The sequence below is a fragment of the Lepidochelys kempii genome, chromosome 6, assembly GCF_965140285.1.
Source record: "Lepidochelys kempii isolate rLepKem1 chromosome 6, rLepKem1.hap1, whole genome shotgun sequence".
NCBI classification, from domain to species: Eukaryota; Metazoa; Chordata; order Testudines; family Cheloniidae; genus Lepidochelys; species Lepidochelys kempii.
This window is the reverse complement of record NC_136385.1, coordinates 15597559-15614526: the sequence shown is the minus strand read 5'-3', so window position 1 is coordinate 15614526 and position 16968 is coordinate 15597559. Positions and strand designations below refer to the sequence as shown.

Here is a 16968-nt window from a genome sequence, read left to right as displayed (position 1 = left end):
GGCTCACATGGACTTCATGTGAGACTGGCAAGCGCCAGTAGTTCTTATTGCGTGCCCAGGGGAGTTAGAATCCAGCTATTCACAGTAAAGTTAATCAAAATGTCTCTAGTTCGGCTGAGTGGCTTCCCCTCCCCCTAGATAGGACCCCAGGAGTGAGAGAAAGCCATTTGATTTACCTTGTCTAGTGCTAGCTTGCAGTCTTCTTCCTGTCCTCTATGCTACATCCTATTCTGGTGTCTATCCCTGCAGAGAGGTCTGTTCTGCTGCTGAATGGGGAAGAGCTACAAGGCTAGTAGCAGACCCCTGGCCTCAACAACTGCTGTTCCCTCCCCCAGAGGGACACACGCTACCACAAGACATTAGTGCACTCCAGAGATTTTATTTCTGCTCCTCTACCTTATTTTACAGTCATCTGCCATGGAAGATTTGGGACCTTGTCATCCAGCTGCTTCTCCTATGGAGTAGTGTCACAGTAACGAGAGAAGCCACAGCCACCAATGAAAGCATGGCCAGAAGCACCAGGGTCAGGTCTAGTCTGGAGACAGGGTCTGAAGGAGGAGGAGGAGGAGAGGTTAAGACAATCCAGATTTCTGTAGGGTCTAAAGTGTGGAGATGACACCTAGACTTCCCTGCCCCAGTGGTGCTCCCCCTACCGCTTAGGCCAGCCTTCATCAGAAAGATACTTGAATTGTCAACTCACTTTTTAGACTGTGAGCCAGCACCACCATCCCATTGATAGCCATCCAATAGAGGGCAGAGGCAATGCTAGCCCCAGTGCATTGAGTGCCACAGAGGCTCAGGGCATACAAGTCACCACTGAGGTGCCATAGTGTCCCCCCCGCTTCCCCCAAGTTTGCTGGTTTTTGAGACATCCTATGAATGTCCATAGGATAAGGATATAACCCAACATTGGCCCACTCATAGGAAGCACTCACAGGTATGGTGTCAGCCAGCATTAGCTTACATATGGATCATCAAGGAGTGACTTCTGCATGTAGCCCCCCTCCCCCCATGAACATTTATATTTGAACCCCCTAGACAGCATTGACTTGCTGTATTCCAGGTTACTGTGCAAGATGCCAGTTGTCCTACTAGGGTTTAACAGAAACCTCACCCTTGTTCTCATAGACGTGCTCTCTCCACGGCTCAGGGCTCTCCTGGAAGATCACAGGGCCAGGAGAACTCACCAGGTCCTGGGGCTCTCCTGTCCCATTGTCGATATCCAGGAACCGGCGGCCTCCTGGCAGATGGAATGGAGAGTTAGGGAGCTGTCTGTCCAGCGCACTCACAACCAGAGGGCCCATCGTGATGAAATGCAGCGTCACCATGGACTCAACCATGAGTCCTTACAGGCCTCCTGACAGGTTGTGGTACCAGGTATTAGATCTTCCTGAATTGCTTATTTGAAGTGTGGGAGAAGTTGGGAAGAAAGGCCATTTCATCAGGAGCAGCAGACACTCCACTCTCCAGAGGCAATTTCTAGTATTGTCTCCCACATAGGGCAGTTGTAGGAGATTAGGCCATTTACCTCTTCGTCTTAGCCCATCATACCCTAGCTAGCGCTACAGGACATGGTAGAGGTACATAACGAGCTGGGCTGAACGCCTTGCAGTCAGTGTATAGCACAGGGCTGGGCAAACTTTTTGGCCTGAGGGCCACATTAGCACTGTAAAACTATATGGAGGGCCAGGTAGGGAAGGCTGTGCCTCCCCAAAGAGCCTGGCTCCCTCCCAATTCCTGCCCCCCGACTGCCCACCTCAGAAACCCCCTCTGCCCCCCAACTCCTTGTCTCCTGACTGCCCCCTCCCAGGACCCCTGCCCCTAACTGCCCAATGGGACCACACCCCTATCCAACCCCCCGCTCCCTGACAGCCCCTGCTGGACTCCAATGACTATCCAATGCCCCCTGACTGCCCCCCCGAACCTCTGCCCAATCCAACCAGCCCCTGTCCCGACTGCCCCCTGACACCCTCTGCCCCTTCTCCAATCCCAACCCCCTTATGATGCTGCTCAGAGCAGTGGGAGCTCACAGCTCCTACCGGAGCAGAGTGCTGGAGGCGTGCTGAGGCTGCGAGGGAGAGGGACAGCACAGGAGGGGCTGGGGGCTTGCCTCCCCGGCCGGGAACTCAGGGGCTGGGCAGGATGGTCCTGTGGGTGGTAGTTTGCCCACCTCTGATATAGCAGGACAGGCAGATCTCTGTTCACTATGAGTCCTCTGGTATTTGGGATGGGAGCTTGTAGAAACCCACATGGATTTCAGACCACTCCGACTTACTTGTAGCAGCTCCTGATGGGCACAGGGTCCTGCAGGGCTCCAGCCGGGAGGGGTAGCAAGCTGAGGCGCTACAGTAAATGTACACCTAAAATCCACACAAGTGAGAATGGAGTTAGTGAGTGACTGGCCAGTGCTGGTAGGAGGCAGGAAGTAGATCCACAGCTATCGGTTTGGTTCTGCATGTGCAGCGCCTCAGCAGAGACTGAGGAGGTCAGGACCTGACTAAAATAGGAGCTCCTGCCCCTGCACTCCGACTTCCCCCTCCTCACCCGCTTTATATGTGGGCCCCTTCTCACCTCTCCCTCAAGTGCCACCTGGGAGGCGGAGTCCACAAAGGCAAAAGTGGAGAGGACGAAGCGCTGGTGGTGAGTCGGGAAGGGCAGCTCAGATGAGGCAGGGCCCACGGGCACAAGCTGGGTTCTGTAGTTGTCTCCCAGGAACGGGCACCTGGGAGCAAGACATGAGAGAAGGGTGGACCAAGGAAACCGCCTTCCTCCTCCCCAAGCCATGCTCCCCCTCCATCCCAGCCACTCACCCGTCCACCAGGATGGGCCACTGCGGCTGCTGCAGGGGGTTAGCGCTTGGGGTGGCCCAGCACTGGTGCAGAACCAGAACCAGGGACGGGTCTGTTCTGTGCAGGATGCGAACCTCCATGTAGACAGGGTCCCTGAGCACCTTCACCACAGGGTAGTCTCTCTCTGAGAGATAGGATCTGTAGCTCGGGTCTGTGGGGGAGAGGGTAGGAGGAGAGCAGAGCTGAGACACCTGTGGTCCTTCAGGGGGATGGGATCTCCGTGCTGGAGTGAGGGGTCACCTACCTGTGGCGATGCGCAGCTCAAGCCGGAGGGGTCCTGCCTGGGTGACTGGAGCAGGTGTGGGGGGCAAGAAGACCTCGACCTGGACTGGCAGAAAGTCACTGGCATTGTAGATGCAGCGAGCATGGAGGCTGCACAGGAGAGAGCAGAGGGAGGAGACAGGGGCTGATGCTCTGTGACTTCAGCTTGAGGCCACGTGGTGTCTGGCAGTGACCTTATTAGTGCTCGAGACAAGCAGGATCAGGCCCTATCAGTACTTGGATGGGAGACATCCAAGGATGCTAGTGGATCAACCCTTTTAGCAACTCAGATGTTCTTCCCTCCAACTCAGGGACTCAGCAGGAGTGTCTGAGCACGGCCACATGGGGGCCTTCTCAGACAGGCTAGAAGCACCTGCTTACTTGTCCTCACATCTCTTTTGGCAGCATTCTCAATGTAAGCAGGGGAATAGTCCTGCTCTTGTGGGGAACTTTCCTGGCTTCTGCACTACCCCGGTGAAGTGGGCTAGCGAAAGGATCCGAGTCCTCGCTCCCACTTCCTTTATCCAGTGGCCTCCCTGCCCTTCAGGGCTCCCCTCCACTCTCCTGTCTGGCAGAGTCCTCATAACCCCAACAAGGCTAGGCCCAGGATTCGGAGGGGGGGGGGGGGCTCGACCCCCAACCCTGCTGTGGTCACCTAGGACTGGGGCTAGGGTGTCCCCACTCCGGGGTACTCTCTCTGCACTGGGCACTTCTGACCCATGACCATTACATACAAGGTAAAGCAAATGCAAGTTATCTAATCAACTATTTTAGAAAGAAGGAAACATGGGAAAGGTTAAAGGAAACACATGACCTGACTCTGTGACCCAGGCAAATCCAGCTCACACGGAGGACAGGACCTCCCTGGCCTCCTGACTCTGATTAGCCTGCCCACCCTGTCAGTCAGGCTGACCTGGAGCACTGGCCTCTCCCCATTGTTCCTGGGGACTGTCACTCTCAGGGTCCTGATTTCCCATAGATCCTTCCCCTTTTAGTACTGGGAGCTAGCCAACCAGTACACCTCACTGAATGTTAGTAAGGGGGCAACAGTCCCTACATCAAGCTTTCTTTCTACCAACCCTGTAGGGAGTTATTAGTCCCTCAGGGTGGCCCCATGGAGCCCTTCTCGGGTCAGGCTGGCTGTGCCTACTTGTCATTGGAGATCGCACAGCAAGTGGCATTTACAATCATAAGATTAGGATTGGAAGAGCCCTCAGGTGGTCAGCTAGTCCAACCTGCTGCTCAAAGCGGGACCAACCCCAACTAAATCATCCCAGCCAGGGCTTGGTCAAGCCAGGTATTCAGAACCTCTAAGGATGGAGATTCTGCCACTTCCCTAGGTAACCCATTCCAGTGCTTCACCACCCTCCTAGAGGGATAGTCCCGTCCCCAATAGCCATCCTAGACCTCCACCACTGCAGCTTGAGACCATTGCTCCTTGTTCGGTCATCTGCCATCACCGAGAACAGCCAAGCTCCATCCTCCTTGGAACCCCTTCAGGTAGTTGAAGGCTGCTATCAAATCCCCCCTCACTTGTCTCTTCTGCAGACTAAATAAGCCCAGGTCCCTCAGCCTCTCCTCATAAATTATGTGCCCCAGCCCCCTAATCATTTTTGTTGCCCTCTGCTGGGCAATCTCCAAATTTTTCCACATCCTTTCTGTTGGTGAGGGCCCAAAACTGGACACAGTACTCCGGATGGGCTTCACCACTGCTGGTGAGAGGGGAATCACTTCCCTCCATCTGCTGGCAATGCTCCTACTAATGCACCCCAATATACCAGTAGCTTTCTTGGCAAGAAGGGCCCACTATTCATTCGTAGCCAGCTGCTCGTACACTGTAATCCCCAGGTCCTTGTCTGTAGAACTGCTGCTTAGCCAGTCGGTCCCCAGCCTGTACCAGTGAATGGGATTCTTCCCTCCTAAGTGCAGGACTCTGCACTCGTCCTTATTGAAGCTCAGATTTCTTTTAGCCCAATTTTCAATTTTTCTAGATCTCTCCCCCCAACTTAGTGTTATCCATTAACTTACACCCTCAGCAAGCCATCCCATCATCCAGATCATTAATGATAATGAACAAAACCAACCCCAGGACAGACGCCTGGGGCATGCCGCTTGATACCAGCTGCCAACTAGACAGAGCTGTTGATTGCTACCCGTTGACCTTGATGATCTAGCCAGCTTTCGAGCCACCTTTAATTCATTCATCCAGCCCCTACTTCTTTAACTTGCTGTCAAGAACACTGTGGGAGACTGTAACAAACTTTGTTAGAGTCAAGGTATATCATGTCCACCGCTTTCCCCACATGCGCAGAGCCAGTTCTCATCATAAAAAGCAATCAGGTTGGTCAGGCACGACTTGCCCTTGGTGAATCCATTTTGGCTGGTCCTGATCACCTTCCTCTCCTCCGAGTGCTTCAGAATGGATTCCTTGACAACCTGCTGCAGGATTTTTCCAGGGACTGAGGTGAGGCTGACCAATGTTGGCATTTGATCAGACAACGTAAAATCCTGACTCTTGGACAGTCAGCTGCACAGAGTGTCCTTCCCTTCACAAAGCAAGATTTTGCCCCATGCCCCATTAGGGATCAGGTGCATTGCCCCACTCAGAAAAGGGGATGTCTGTGACTGCAGGGAATCCATACCTGTAGAACATCCCCTAAGTCCTTTGGTGGTAGGAGAGGCTGCTGGAAAATTGATGGATCAGATCTTTGCCAGGGGAAAGGATCTGGCCTCACGCTTCCACTGTGGAAGGGCTGAAGACTGCTCACCATCACTTCCTTGCTAGTCAACAGAGCAGGCCAACTTACATGAAGGTGCTGTCCCAGCCCTTCCACAGTGGAAGCGTGAGGCCAGAAGACTGCTCACCATCACTTCCTTGCTAGTCAACAGAGCAGGCCAACTTACATGAAGGTGCTGTCCCGGGTGATGGAGCCGTCCGGCCCAGTCCGGATGTCGATGCCAGAGATCAGCTGGTTCTCATAGATCAGTTTGTCATGGATCACCTGGAAGAGTGGAGACATGGGGCAGGTTAGTCCCCCAAACCCCTGAGCAGAGCACTCACCCTGGCTTCCCGTGGGTGTCCCCTCACCTGGACTGTGGTGCCGCACTGCATGAGGGGGAAGCGGAAGATCACAAAAGCCTCAGTCATCCTGATGGGGTCACACCCTGCCTGGGCATAGGCTAGCCGGACACTCTCCAGGATGATGGGGTGATCAGACATGTCCCTGGAGACCACCAGAACAAAGTGACCATCCAGGAGGCACTGAACAGTGACTGCAACACAAAGGAGCAGGATTAAGTATAGATGTTCCTGGTAGAGGAATTGGGCAAGAGTTCCATGCCACACTCAGGATGATAGATTGGAGAAGAGCCATGAGAAATATTAGAAAACAGGCCTTGTAGTGACCAAATTCTGTCTCTTTAGACAGAGAGAAGGTTAAGGGGTGACTTGATTACAGTCTAAGTATTTAAATAAGGTGTAGATCTGAGAGCGAGGGTAGTTAACTCTTGGAATGGTTTGTCCAGGGTCATGGTGGATTCTCCATCACTGACAAGGCAAGACTGGATGTCTGCCAAGAGATCTGCTGGAGGAATTATTTCAGGGAAATCCTATAGCTTGTGTTATACAGGAAATCAGACAGACTAATGATCACAATGGTCCCTTCTGGCTTTGGAATCTATCAAATGAAGCCCCATGGGGGTAAGTGGGTTTGTCTGAGACAGCATGATTGCAGCTCATGTTGTGCAGGAACGAGACACAAGCCGGCAAAGTTATCCATCGATCTGATGATGGAGCACCAGCCTGTACCGTCTGATGGGTCTTCCTCTGCCACCACACATTTGGTGTTGGCTCTCAAGATCTGCCAGGCATTGGGCAACTGAGGAGAGACCGTGATGTAGGAAGAATCCCTTTGCACACAACTGATGCCAGCTGCAGCCTAGGGTGAGAGTTAAAGACATTGCATCCAAGTCTAGTTCACCATGCTAGTAGGTGGTGACCAAACTCATCTGAGACGTACGGTGTGTCACCAAGCTTCCCAGGACAGAGATGACAAAAGGCTCCATAACCTGACATGAGGGCAGGTCTCCCACCTGTGTTGCCAAAGTAGCAGGGAGTGGTGAGGTCAGTCTCATCATAACAACAGCCAGCCTGGAAGCAAGCAGCTTGGCCTGGGGCATCCGCACAGGGCATCTTCCCAGCCACCACACGGCACTGCTCCTCTGTGAGATGCGCCCCTAGAACAGCAGGGTGTGGATTAAGGAGAGCTAGAGAGCCTCTAAAGAGATCACGAGAGACCCTTCCCCAGAGACTTTTTAAGATCTGTAGTGACCTCTGGACAAGTGGCTGACCTCAACACCAGTCCAACCCTCCTCCCCTTCCCCAAAGGGCTGCAAGAGCTCCCACAGTGGTCCTCCATCCCAGCTCACCCTGCCCCCCACAACCATAACCCCAAACCACATACCACCTCAGACAGCATTGTGCTCAGATCCCCACCCCTGTCCTCCAGATGTAGCATGTTGCCCTTCTCTGATAGCAGGCTTAACATGTCACTTGGAAATTCAGGCTCCTGATCTGCTGCTGTGTCAGAGGAGAGCCCCCACCTGCACCCTACAGCCCCCTCAACACAGCCAGCAGTGTGGTCAACTGTAATTTATCACTTAGCAGTTCTGAGGTGGGTTTCTCTAGCCATCTCATGAAATAGTGAGCAGACGCCTGCTCTATGAATTTTTCCTTTATTGAAGTCACCATCTCCCTTTACGGACGATGGGGCAGAAGCTAGCAGGTTGGCCACCATTTCCCCATAGCCGATCAGAGGAAAGTGTCCCTCATAAACATGGCTGCGAATTTCTTTCATGAGACTGAAGCTGTACCTACAGGCAAAGTGGATGCCACTCTGGTTTAGGGGGAGGCCTAGACAGGACTCTAGGAGAGGGAGGGACTAAGAGCTGTGAAGAGCCTGTGAGAGAAACATGGGGGGTGAAGGAGACAGATTGCAAACAGATGTGGGGGTGAGATACGAAGGGATACAACATCAGATCCCAAACCCTGGGATACTGGAGGAACAGGGGAAGCCCCTCTGAGCAGCCAATCGCAAGGACACATTGGTGCATGTGTGACTGGATTTTGAGCCAAAGAAGCTCACAGACTTTGGAAGCAAGTGCCTTCCCCCTAAACTTTGAAAAACCAGAAGGCAAATAGCCACCCCTTCCCCTTCAAATAAACAGGGGGCGGGTGGGGGAAGAGCATGATTTCTAAACGAATCTCATTTTTGATTATGGCTTACAACACTGTCAACACCAGCTCTAACATGGCAGCCACAAGCAAGAGACTAGTTTCAGCTCCTCTGAAGGCCACCACAGGAGTCAGGAGTGGAGCATGAAACCTTCCATTAGAGGGGACCCACATGCACTCAAACCAGTTAGAGGTCACAGACACCCCCACACACCTATGTTGCTTGGTGGAGGATATATTTGGGGCACCGGGCGCACCAGGCCCGGCTGCGGCTGGGGCACCGGGCGCACCAGGCCCGGCTGCGGCTGGGGCACCGGGCGCACCAGGCCCGGCTGCGGCTGGGGCACCGGGCGCACCAGGCCCGGCTGCGGCTGGGGCACCGGGCGCACCAGGCCCGGCTGCGGCTGGGGCACCGGGCGCACCAGGCCCGGCTGCGGCTGGGGCACCGGGCGCACCAGGCCCGGCTGCGGCTGGGGCACCGGGCGCACCAGGCCCGGCTGCGGCTGGGGCACCGGGCGCACCAGGCCCGGCTGCGGCTGGGGCACCGGGCGCACCAGGCCCGGCTGCGGCTGGGGCACCGGGCGCACCAGGCCCGGCTGCGGCTGGGGCACCGGGCGCACCAGGCCCGGCTGCGGCTGGGGCACCGGGCGCACCAGGCCCGGCTGCGGCTGGGGCACCGGGCGCACCAGGCCCGGCTGCGGCTGGGGCACCGGGCGCACCAGGCCCGGCTGCGGCTGGGGCACCGGGCGCACCAGGCCCGGCTGCGGCTGGGGCACCGGGCGCACCAGGCCCGGCTGCGGCTGGGGCACCGGGCGCACCAGGCCCGGCTGCGGCTGGGGCACCGGGCGCACCAGGCCCGGCTGCGGCTGGGGCACCGGGCGCACCAGGCCCGGCTGCGGCTGGGGCACCGGGCGCACCAGGCCCGGCTGCGGCTGGGGCACCGGGCGCACCAGGCCCGGCTGCGGCTGGGGCACCGGGCGCACCAGGCCCGGCTGCGGCTGGGGCACGTAGCGCATGGTCTCCTCTGGGGTTAAGTCACGTTCAGTGGGCTTGGGGCAGGTCATGTTCACATCATAGGTGGCAGCGACGGCCCTGGCGCTCAGCAGTTCCTCCACTCGGACTTGCAGGTGGTTACGCCCATCCTGCAATGAAGAGACACCAATCAGTCCGTATTGTGGCCTAACAGACTCTGTAGGCGCTAAGCGCAGCGCCCCCCAGCTGCACAGGCTGCTGTGACTGCAGGTATGGACCCATCTCCAGCTTCTGTTGTTGCTCAGGTACACTGGGGTGAGGTGTGCCAACCCCCCTCACCTTCTTCTGCACATGACAGCCATTGTAGCCAGCTGAGAAGATCATCGCTCCTTGCTCGCCAGATGTGACCCAATGGAGACAAATGGAGCAGTTGGTAACTTCGAAGGGTGTCCCAAACTCATCTGTGGAGAGAGTCATACAGGTCGTGGGTAAGGAAGAGTTAAAGCCCTTGATGAAGCTTAGCCAAGTAGCCATGTTTGGAACAGCGACTGTGGTTTGTCACATCCTTCAGTTTAGTGGAGTTTAGCATGGTGGGAAGCAGCTCCAAAGATACAGGACGGCCGTCATTTACCAAGTCTGACCTAGAGCCAGGAGTGTTAGGATATAGATGTTCAGGCCTGTCTGTAAAGGCCTATACTCTCAGTATTTAGGTGTATTCTTATCACTTGGCTAGTTCTAGAGGTATAAGAGAAAGAATCAAAATCACTGTCTGCTGGTGTAAGGGCCTTCTCTTACTGTGACAGTCTGAGGCCCTGTTCTTAGGCTAAGGCCTTTGGCTAAGCAACAGAGGCAGCCATAAGCTGGGAAGTGAACGGTCACATCCTCACATTCCAAACTAATCACATTGAAATAAGGTGCTATTGGGCTGTTAGGCACTATCAGGACAGGATTGTATTCCTATCACCTCCAGAGAAAGGGAAGTGCCTAGAAAATGTAAAAGGAAACTTAGTTTGATAGCATCCTGTCTGGCAAGCACTCACTCATCAATAGCTGGGATGTGAAATCCTCACTTCTGTATTGTTTTGTCATTTATAGTTCCCACTTTCCTATTGTTTGTCTGTCTGTATAATCTCTGTCTGGTTCTGTGATGGTTTCTGTCTGCTGTATAATTAATTTTGCTGGGTGTAAACTCATTAAGGTGGTGGGATATAATCGGGCACATAATCATGTACCAATATGTTAGGATTGGTTAGTTACATTTCAGGAAAATGATTGGTTAAGGTATAGCTAAGCAGAACTCAAGTTTGACTATATAATCTGTAGTCAATAAGGAAGTGAGTGGGCGTGGGTGGGAGGGGATGGGAACAGGGGTGCGGAAATTGGAATCATGTTTGGCTATGGGCAGGAATGGGAACAGGGACACAGGTGTAAGGCTCTGTGGTGTCAGAGCTGGGAAGGCGGACACTAAGGAAGGAAACTGCAATCATGCTTGCTGGAAGTTCCCCCCAATAAACTTTGAATTGTTTGCATCTTTGGACTTCGGGTATTGTTGCTCTCTGTTCATGCGAGAAGGACCAGGGAAGTAAGTGGGTGAAGGAATAAGCCCCCTAACAAGGAGGGCTGAGAGTGGCCGAGCCAGGCCAGGCCAGGCCATCCCATGCTTGGGCATGACAACAGGGAGGTGATCACCCACAGAGGGCGCAGGATCCAGGCGTCTGGAGCTCAAAGGGCCGAGTTACACCAGAGCTTGGGATACCCAGCCACATTTTGGTATGTCCTTTTACAGTCTCCCCCCAGCAGGGTTCCCTCTTTACCCTCTGCTATTTTGTGGGTCACGGTCAGCAGGCTGTTGTGAGGAAAGACTTTGCTACCTGGATTCAACGGTTAGGGCTATCTCCAGTCTTTTCTCCAGGGGACAGAAGCCACAGACTCTCACTTCAGGAGACCAGGGTACTCAAGATTTGAGGGCAACAGCCAGGCCACCAAAAAGCACTAGAGTAGGACCTTCTTGTTCCCTTCCTAAAGCTCTCATTACATACTGTAGAAGTAAGAGGTTTCCACAAGAGACCCATAAAACCCTCCTGCATGTCTAAGAGGGCAGACGAGCAGGAGGCTTCTTAGCTTTCTCATGAAGCAGCCAGGCAGCTACTTACCCACAACTTTGAAGCGGACGGTGCGGCCCTGGCTGGGAAAGACCAGCAGCTGCATCCCATAGTCTCCACAGTCATACTCATGGTGCAAGACAGAGAAACTGATCCTGTGGAAGTCCCCCTGCCCAAGGGCTATCCTTAGGGACCAGAGCAGCACTAAGCCCACAAAATACCTACAGGCCAGCCCCATGGCTGAAGATGCTAAGAAAGAAGCCCTGTCTAGCAGCCACTTCTCATAAGGGGAGAGGCTGTGGGAGCGGGGCTTTGTAGGGTGAGTGAGTGGTGGGGAGGGGGCGGGGTGTGAATCAGATGAGCAGAGAGGCAGCACCTGGGGAGCTGCCTGGTGGTGGGGAGGGGCCGGGTGAAAAGTGCAAAGCTCAGGGTGAAAGGGAAACATAACCATCGAACCCTTCAGCCCTAAGACCCCCCTCCCATTGAAGCCTCCTGTTACGCTACCTTTTCAGTGTTGCCAGCTCTCAGGATTTTATTGCAAGTCCCATGGTAACTGATGTTTTATTTCAAGCCCCATCTCCTGGAAACAAGGAACTAGCTGAGAACCTCAGTGTGCATTCAAAAGAAAAATAAGTTTCTTGCCCGCACAGTTGCAGAGAAAAGCTTAAAAACAGGGCTCAAGCACACCCCAAGTGCCCCAAAAATCAGAAGGCCAAGTTGCCTGGAATCGAGGGGTCTAGTCAGTGTATCCTTCTGGGATCGGATGATTTAGTTGGGGATTGGTCCTGCTCTGAGCAGGGGGTTGGACTAGATGACCTCTTGAGGTCCCTTCCAAGCCTGATATTCTATGATTCGAAGCGGGCGGGCAGGCACAAGGTCGAATCAGTGTGTAGGTGGCCATGGTATTGAATGAGGCCTTTTTCTTTCTTGTTCTGTGGGATTAGGTAATTGAAAAACTGGAGTGGATACAGAGAAGAGTCACAAATGCAATTTGCCGGCTGGAAGAAGTGCCGGCTAGCAAGAGATTCTCAGTGCTCAGTCAGTTTAGGTTATCGAAAAGGAGATCAAGAAGTAGCTCAAGTACAGTGCCCAAGTACATTCATAGGGCGAAAAGACTGGCTATTAAAGGGCTCTTTAATCGAGTGGAGAAGGGTAGAACAAGATCCAGCGGTTGGAAGTTGGAGCCAGCCAAATCCATGGACGATGCGTACAATAGCCTGGGGAGGCTGTACCTCCGCAAAGAGCCCCGCGTGGCCCTGCCCATGCTCTGCCCAAGGCCCCCTCCTTCTGCTGCTGGTAGTTGGCCCCAGCCCAGGCAAGCAGCCTGCTCCTCTTCCGGGAAGCCTGCTGGGCTGGGGCTGGGGCTAGGGCGGCTAGGACTTGGGGTGGCTGGGGCCGCACCACCCAGTTCTCCAGGGCTGGGGGGAAAAGGAGGGCTGCCCGACGCCCACCCAGTGGTCTGGTGCTGGGGAGCAGCCCACCCACCCAGTGCTGCGGGGCTGATGGGGCAGCCTGTCTGGTGCTCTGGGTGGGTGTGTGTGCCCTGGCGCTTTGGGGCTGGTGGTGCTTGGGCAACCCGGGATTGGAAGGGGGGGCTGGTAGCCGTGGAAGGGAGGGATTCTGGGCTTTGGGGTGGGGCCTCAGGCTGAAGGGTGGGCCGGGCCGGGCCAGGGGCTAGCCTCCCCAAGCCTGTGGTTCACCCACCGTCCATGGCCAAATCTAAGGTAGACGTAAGGCACACATTTTGAAGGGTGACTAACCCTTGGAACAGACGACCACTGGAAGTGATGGAGTCTCAATCAGGCTATGTCTACACAGCTGCAGTGCTGCCCTGTAGTGCTGAAACATACTGCAGCAACGCTGTCGTAAATCCACCGCTCCGAGAGGTAGGACGATGGCAGAGTTCTTCCAGTGAGCTCATGGCATCTACCCTGGGAGAGAGGTTGGATTAACGTCTGTCAGGAGGGTGAATTTTTCACAGCCCTGAGGGACACACCTGGGTCAACCTAACTTTCTAGTGTAGACCAGCCCACAGGCGGCCTGTCTGGAAGACGCTTTACTTAGACACAAGTTATCGGGCTCCATGCAGAGGTAACAGGGTGACATTCTCTGGTCTGTGATCTGCTGGAGGACAGATTGGTTGATCTAAGGGTCCCTTCTGGCCTGAAAATCCATGAACCTATGAAAAAAACCGCTCAAGTGTATTTTTTGTGTGAAAAATCTCATGATTTTTGCAGCAATCTCTTGATTTTTGGCTCTTTGGGGTTGGGGCTCCCCGTCTCATCTCCCTCGCTCTTTCTGCCCTTCTCACTGCTGAGAATATCGCCAACCCTGAGCGCTCAAAAATCATGAGTCCCCCCAAACTCCTGAGCTTCCCTTAAAAATCATGAGATTTTAAAAATAACAAATTTGTGGCTATTTTAAAATGCTTTTCTGGCTTTTGAATCTGCGGAGGTCATGCTTTGAAGCTTCTCTGTCTCTACAGTTATTATGTATTTGTATTCCTGCAGTGCTTAAGAGCTCCAGTCATGGAGCAGGACCCCATTGGGCCAGGCGTCATACAAACATAAAACAAAAAGATGAGGCTCAAACCCTTTTTTTAAAAGGAAAGCTGATGTTCTTGTATGTTCACCTGACTCCAGGAGCTGGAGCTTTAAGAAAAGCACAAAGTATTGCATCACTCACAATAACATGATGAGAGTTGGTAACTCCGTCTCTGCTTCTTCCCTACTTCCCTGTTGTGTTGTGAACACTGGGGCGGGGGGGCATCGGGGGAGGAATGTAAAACTCACTCAAAGATGCTTTATCTTTGCGGCAGGGCAGGCAAGGTGTGTAGAGAAACTGCTCCTGTGACTGGGGAATGGAGAACGGGCCCCTGAGCCTGATGCTAACAGCTGCCAAACACGCCTCCCCCACAGCTCTGCTTGTACTCTTAACTCTGACCTACACACATGCTGCTAGTCTGGTCTTCTGTCCCACTGCTCTGCACCCCCTTGCCCTGTATGTCAATCTCTGGCTTGCAATTTTAACTGCTCCTGCTTGGGCCCACACTGAGATTTAAACTCCATGATCTTCAGAGCAAAAACCAGGCGATTCTGAACGAAAAGGACTAACCATCTCTAGGGAGTGGCTGTAGCACACTCATTAACATCCATGTGAACCAGCCCCTAGAGAGCAACAGATCCCCAAGCTCCCCTCATGCGGGTGACATCGTCATCTCCGTACAGGTGTAGTCCTGGCCCCTAGTCACCCTGGTACTTTATCCCATCACCAACCCCATAAGGGACAGCTGCTGAGACCTAACATTACATGTCATACCTTTGGAAGGATCAGGCCTCCTCAGTGCTGAGTAGGGGGATCTGTGGGCAAAACCCTGGAGGTCCAGAAAACAGTGGTGTTAATTCACTAGGAGTCACTGCGTTCTGTCTGAGTCAGTGTTGGAACAGGGCTCTGGCGTGGTGCCAGGGGCTGATGGAGGTGCCATTGTTCTGATGAGGTGTGGAACTGAGGCCCATGATTGTTAATGATTTTACAGCTCTTTTAAAATAAGATTAAGGGGGTTAGCCCTAGTGGCCGGTGCAGAGTGCAAGTTAGGGGTGAAACTAGTCATAAATTAGGGAGGCCTCATACCAGGCCTTGAAGAAACCTAACCTGGCCAAGTATGGAGCTCCACAGACCGAGGCAGGCCTCAGCCTGAGCTGTGTGAAACCTGAGGATGCGCTGCAAGGACACCTCAATAGGCTTAGGCCTCTTGAGCTTCTCTTGCCTGGTGGTTTTCCTAGGCTCCGTCTGTCTTTTTCTCATGGCACTGCTACCCCTCAGTACGTTTACAGTACAAAATTATTTCAAAATTATTCTATTCGAATTTTCGGAAGCTATTTTATACGTTCGGTCTTCTGTGTCCCTACTAAAGCGGGTGAATTTGGCAGATTGCGTCCACAGTACCAAGGCTGGCATCAAATGTCAGAGCGGTGTACTGTGGGTAGCTATCCCACAGTTCCCACAGTCCCTGCTGCCCATTGGAATTCTCTGTTAAGCTCCCAGTTAAGCATGATGGGGCAAAAACATTCTGGCGGGTGTTTCTGGGTGTGTGTCACCAGAAAGCTACGGCAGACAATCGTTTCGCCCCTTTTTGGCATGCAGACGCCATACTGCTTTCAGCAGACGGTGCACCGCTGCTCTCCTGCTACGATGAATCCACCTCTCCAACTCAACTCTGCTCGGCCATTGTGAATCGAGCAACACAGCTTCTGCCGCCAACTCTGCTCTCTCGCTATTGCTACGCTTGCAAGCTTCTCCATGTTGTCTGTCCTGGGCTCCCACCTCTGTGAAAGCCACAGAAGACAACCATTGTCAGTCTTTGTTCGGCTACCGTGACCCAAACAGCACAGCTTCCGCTGCCACTCTGCTCTCCTACGTTTCGCACCCCTTTTCCAGGATTACCCATGCAAGCGCCATAGCCATGGAGCCCGATCAGATCTCTGCTGCATTTTGACCATTGTAAATACCTCATGCATAATCCAGCAGTATGTGCAGTACCTGCAAGACTGGGCAAGGAAGTGATGACAGCACGATTACTATACTGATGAGGACACGGACACAGATGGCACGGCATGTGGCGATTGGGAGATCATGGTGCTAATGGGGCAGGTTCATGCGGTGGAACGCCGATTCTGGGCCCAGGAAACAAGCACAGACTGGTGGGACCGCATAATGTTGCAGGTATGGGATGATTCCCAGTGGCTGCGAAACTTTCATATGCGTAAGGCCACTTTCATGGAACTTTGTGACTTGCTGTCCCCTGCCCTGAAGCGGAAAGACACCAAAATGAGAGCAGCCCTCACAGTTGAGAAGCAAGTGGCCATAGCCCTGTGGAAGCTTGCAATGCCCGACAGGTACCGGTCAGTCGGGAATCAGTTTGGAGTGGGGAAATCTACTGTGGGGGCTGCTGTGCTGCAAGTAGCCAATGCAATCAATGACCAGCTGCTATCAAGGCGAGTGACTTGGGGAAACGTGCAGACCATTGTGGATGGCTTTAATGCGCTGGGATTCCCTAAGTGCGGCGGGCAATAGACGGAACACATATCCCCATCTTCGCCCTGGAACATCAGGGCAGCCAGTACATAAACCGCAAGGGGTACTTTTCCATGGTGCTGCAAGCACTGGTGGATCACAAGGAACGTTTCACTGACATCAATGTGGGATGACCTGGAAAGGTGCATGACACTCGCATCTTCAGGAACTCTGGTCTGTTTGAACAGCTGCAGGAAGGAACTTACTTCCCAGACCGAAAATTACTGTTGGGGATGTTGAAATGCCTATAGTTATCTTGGGGGACCCAGACTACCCCTAAATGCCATGGCTCATGAAGCCGTACATAGGCACCCTGGACAGTAGTAAGGAGCAGTTCAACTCTAGGCTGAGCAAGTGCAGAAAGGTGGCAGAATGTGCATTTGGACGTTTGAAAGCACGCTGGTGTAGTTTACTGACTCGGTTAGATCTCAGCACAACCAATATTCCAATTGTAATTGCTGCTTGTTGTGTGCTCCAC

At 53.7% G+C, this 16968-nt stretch overlaps 1 protein-coding gene across 1 annotated transcript; it reads right to left on the bottom strand.

Annotated features, from left to right (window-relative positions):
• Window positions 1-408: 408 nt before the first annotated feature.
• On the bottom strand, window positions 409-15221 carry LOC140913257 (zona pellucida sperm-binding protein 1). The gene is made up of 14 exons (XM_078853427.1): window positions 15069-15221; window positions 11469-11694; window positions 9655-9776; window positions 9351-9485; window positions 8558-9038; window positions 7203-7346; window positions 6199-6383; window positions 6015-6112; window positions 3094-3221; window positions 2811-3000; window positions 2572-2722; window positions 2276-2360; window positions 1115-1240; window positions 409-548 (listed from the first exon to the last, which is right to left on the bottom strand). The coding sequence occupies exons 1-14, from the start codon at window positions 15219-15221 to the stop codon at window positions 409-411; spliced, it is 2364 nt and encodes a 787-aa protein (XP_078709553.1).
• Between the last annotated feature and the right edge of the window lie 1747 nt (window positions 15222-16968).

What these genes read in the sequence shown, in the direction of transcription:
- LOC140913257 (XM_078853427.1), bottom strand. Translation starts at nt 15,221, where the DNA reads ATGAGAAAAAGACAGACGGAGCCTAGGAAAACCACCAGGCAAGAGAAG. An exon ending in CGTCCGCTTCAAAGTTGTGG is followed by an intron (nt 9,777 to 11,468) that starts GTAAGTAGCTGC and finishes CTCTCTCCACAG; the next exon opens with ATGAGTTTGGGACACCCTTC. An exon ending in ACCCGGGACAGCACCTTCAT is followed by an intron (nt 3,222 to 6,014) that starts GTAAGTTGGCCT and finishes TCTCCTGTGCAG; the next exon opens with CCTCCATGCTCGCTGCATCT.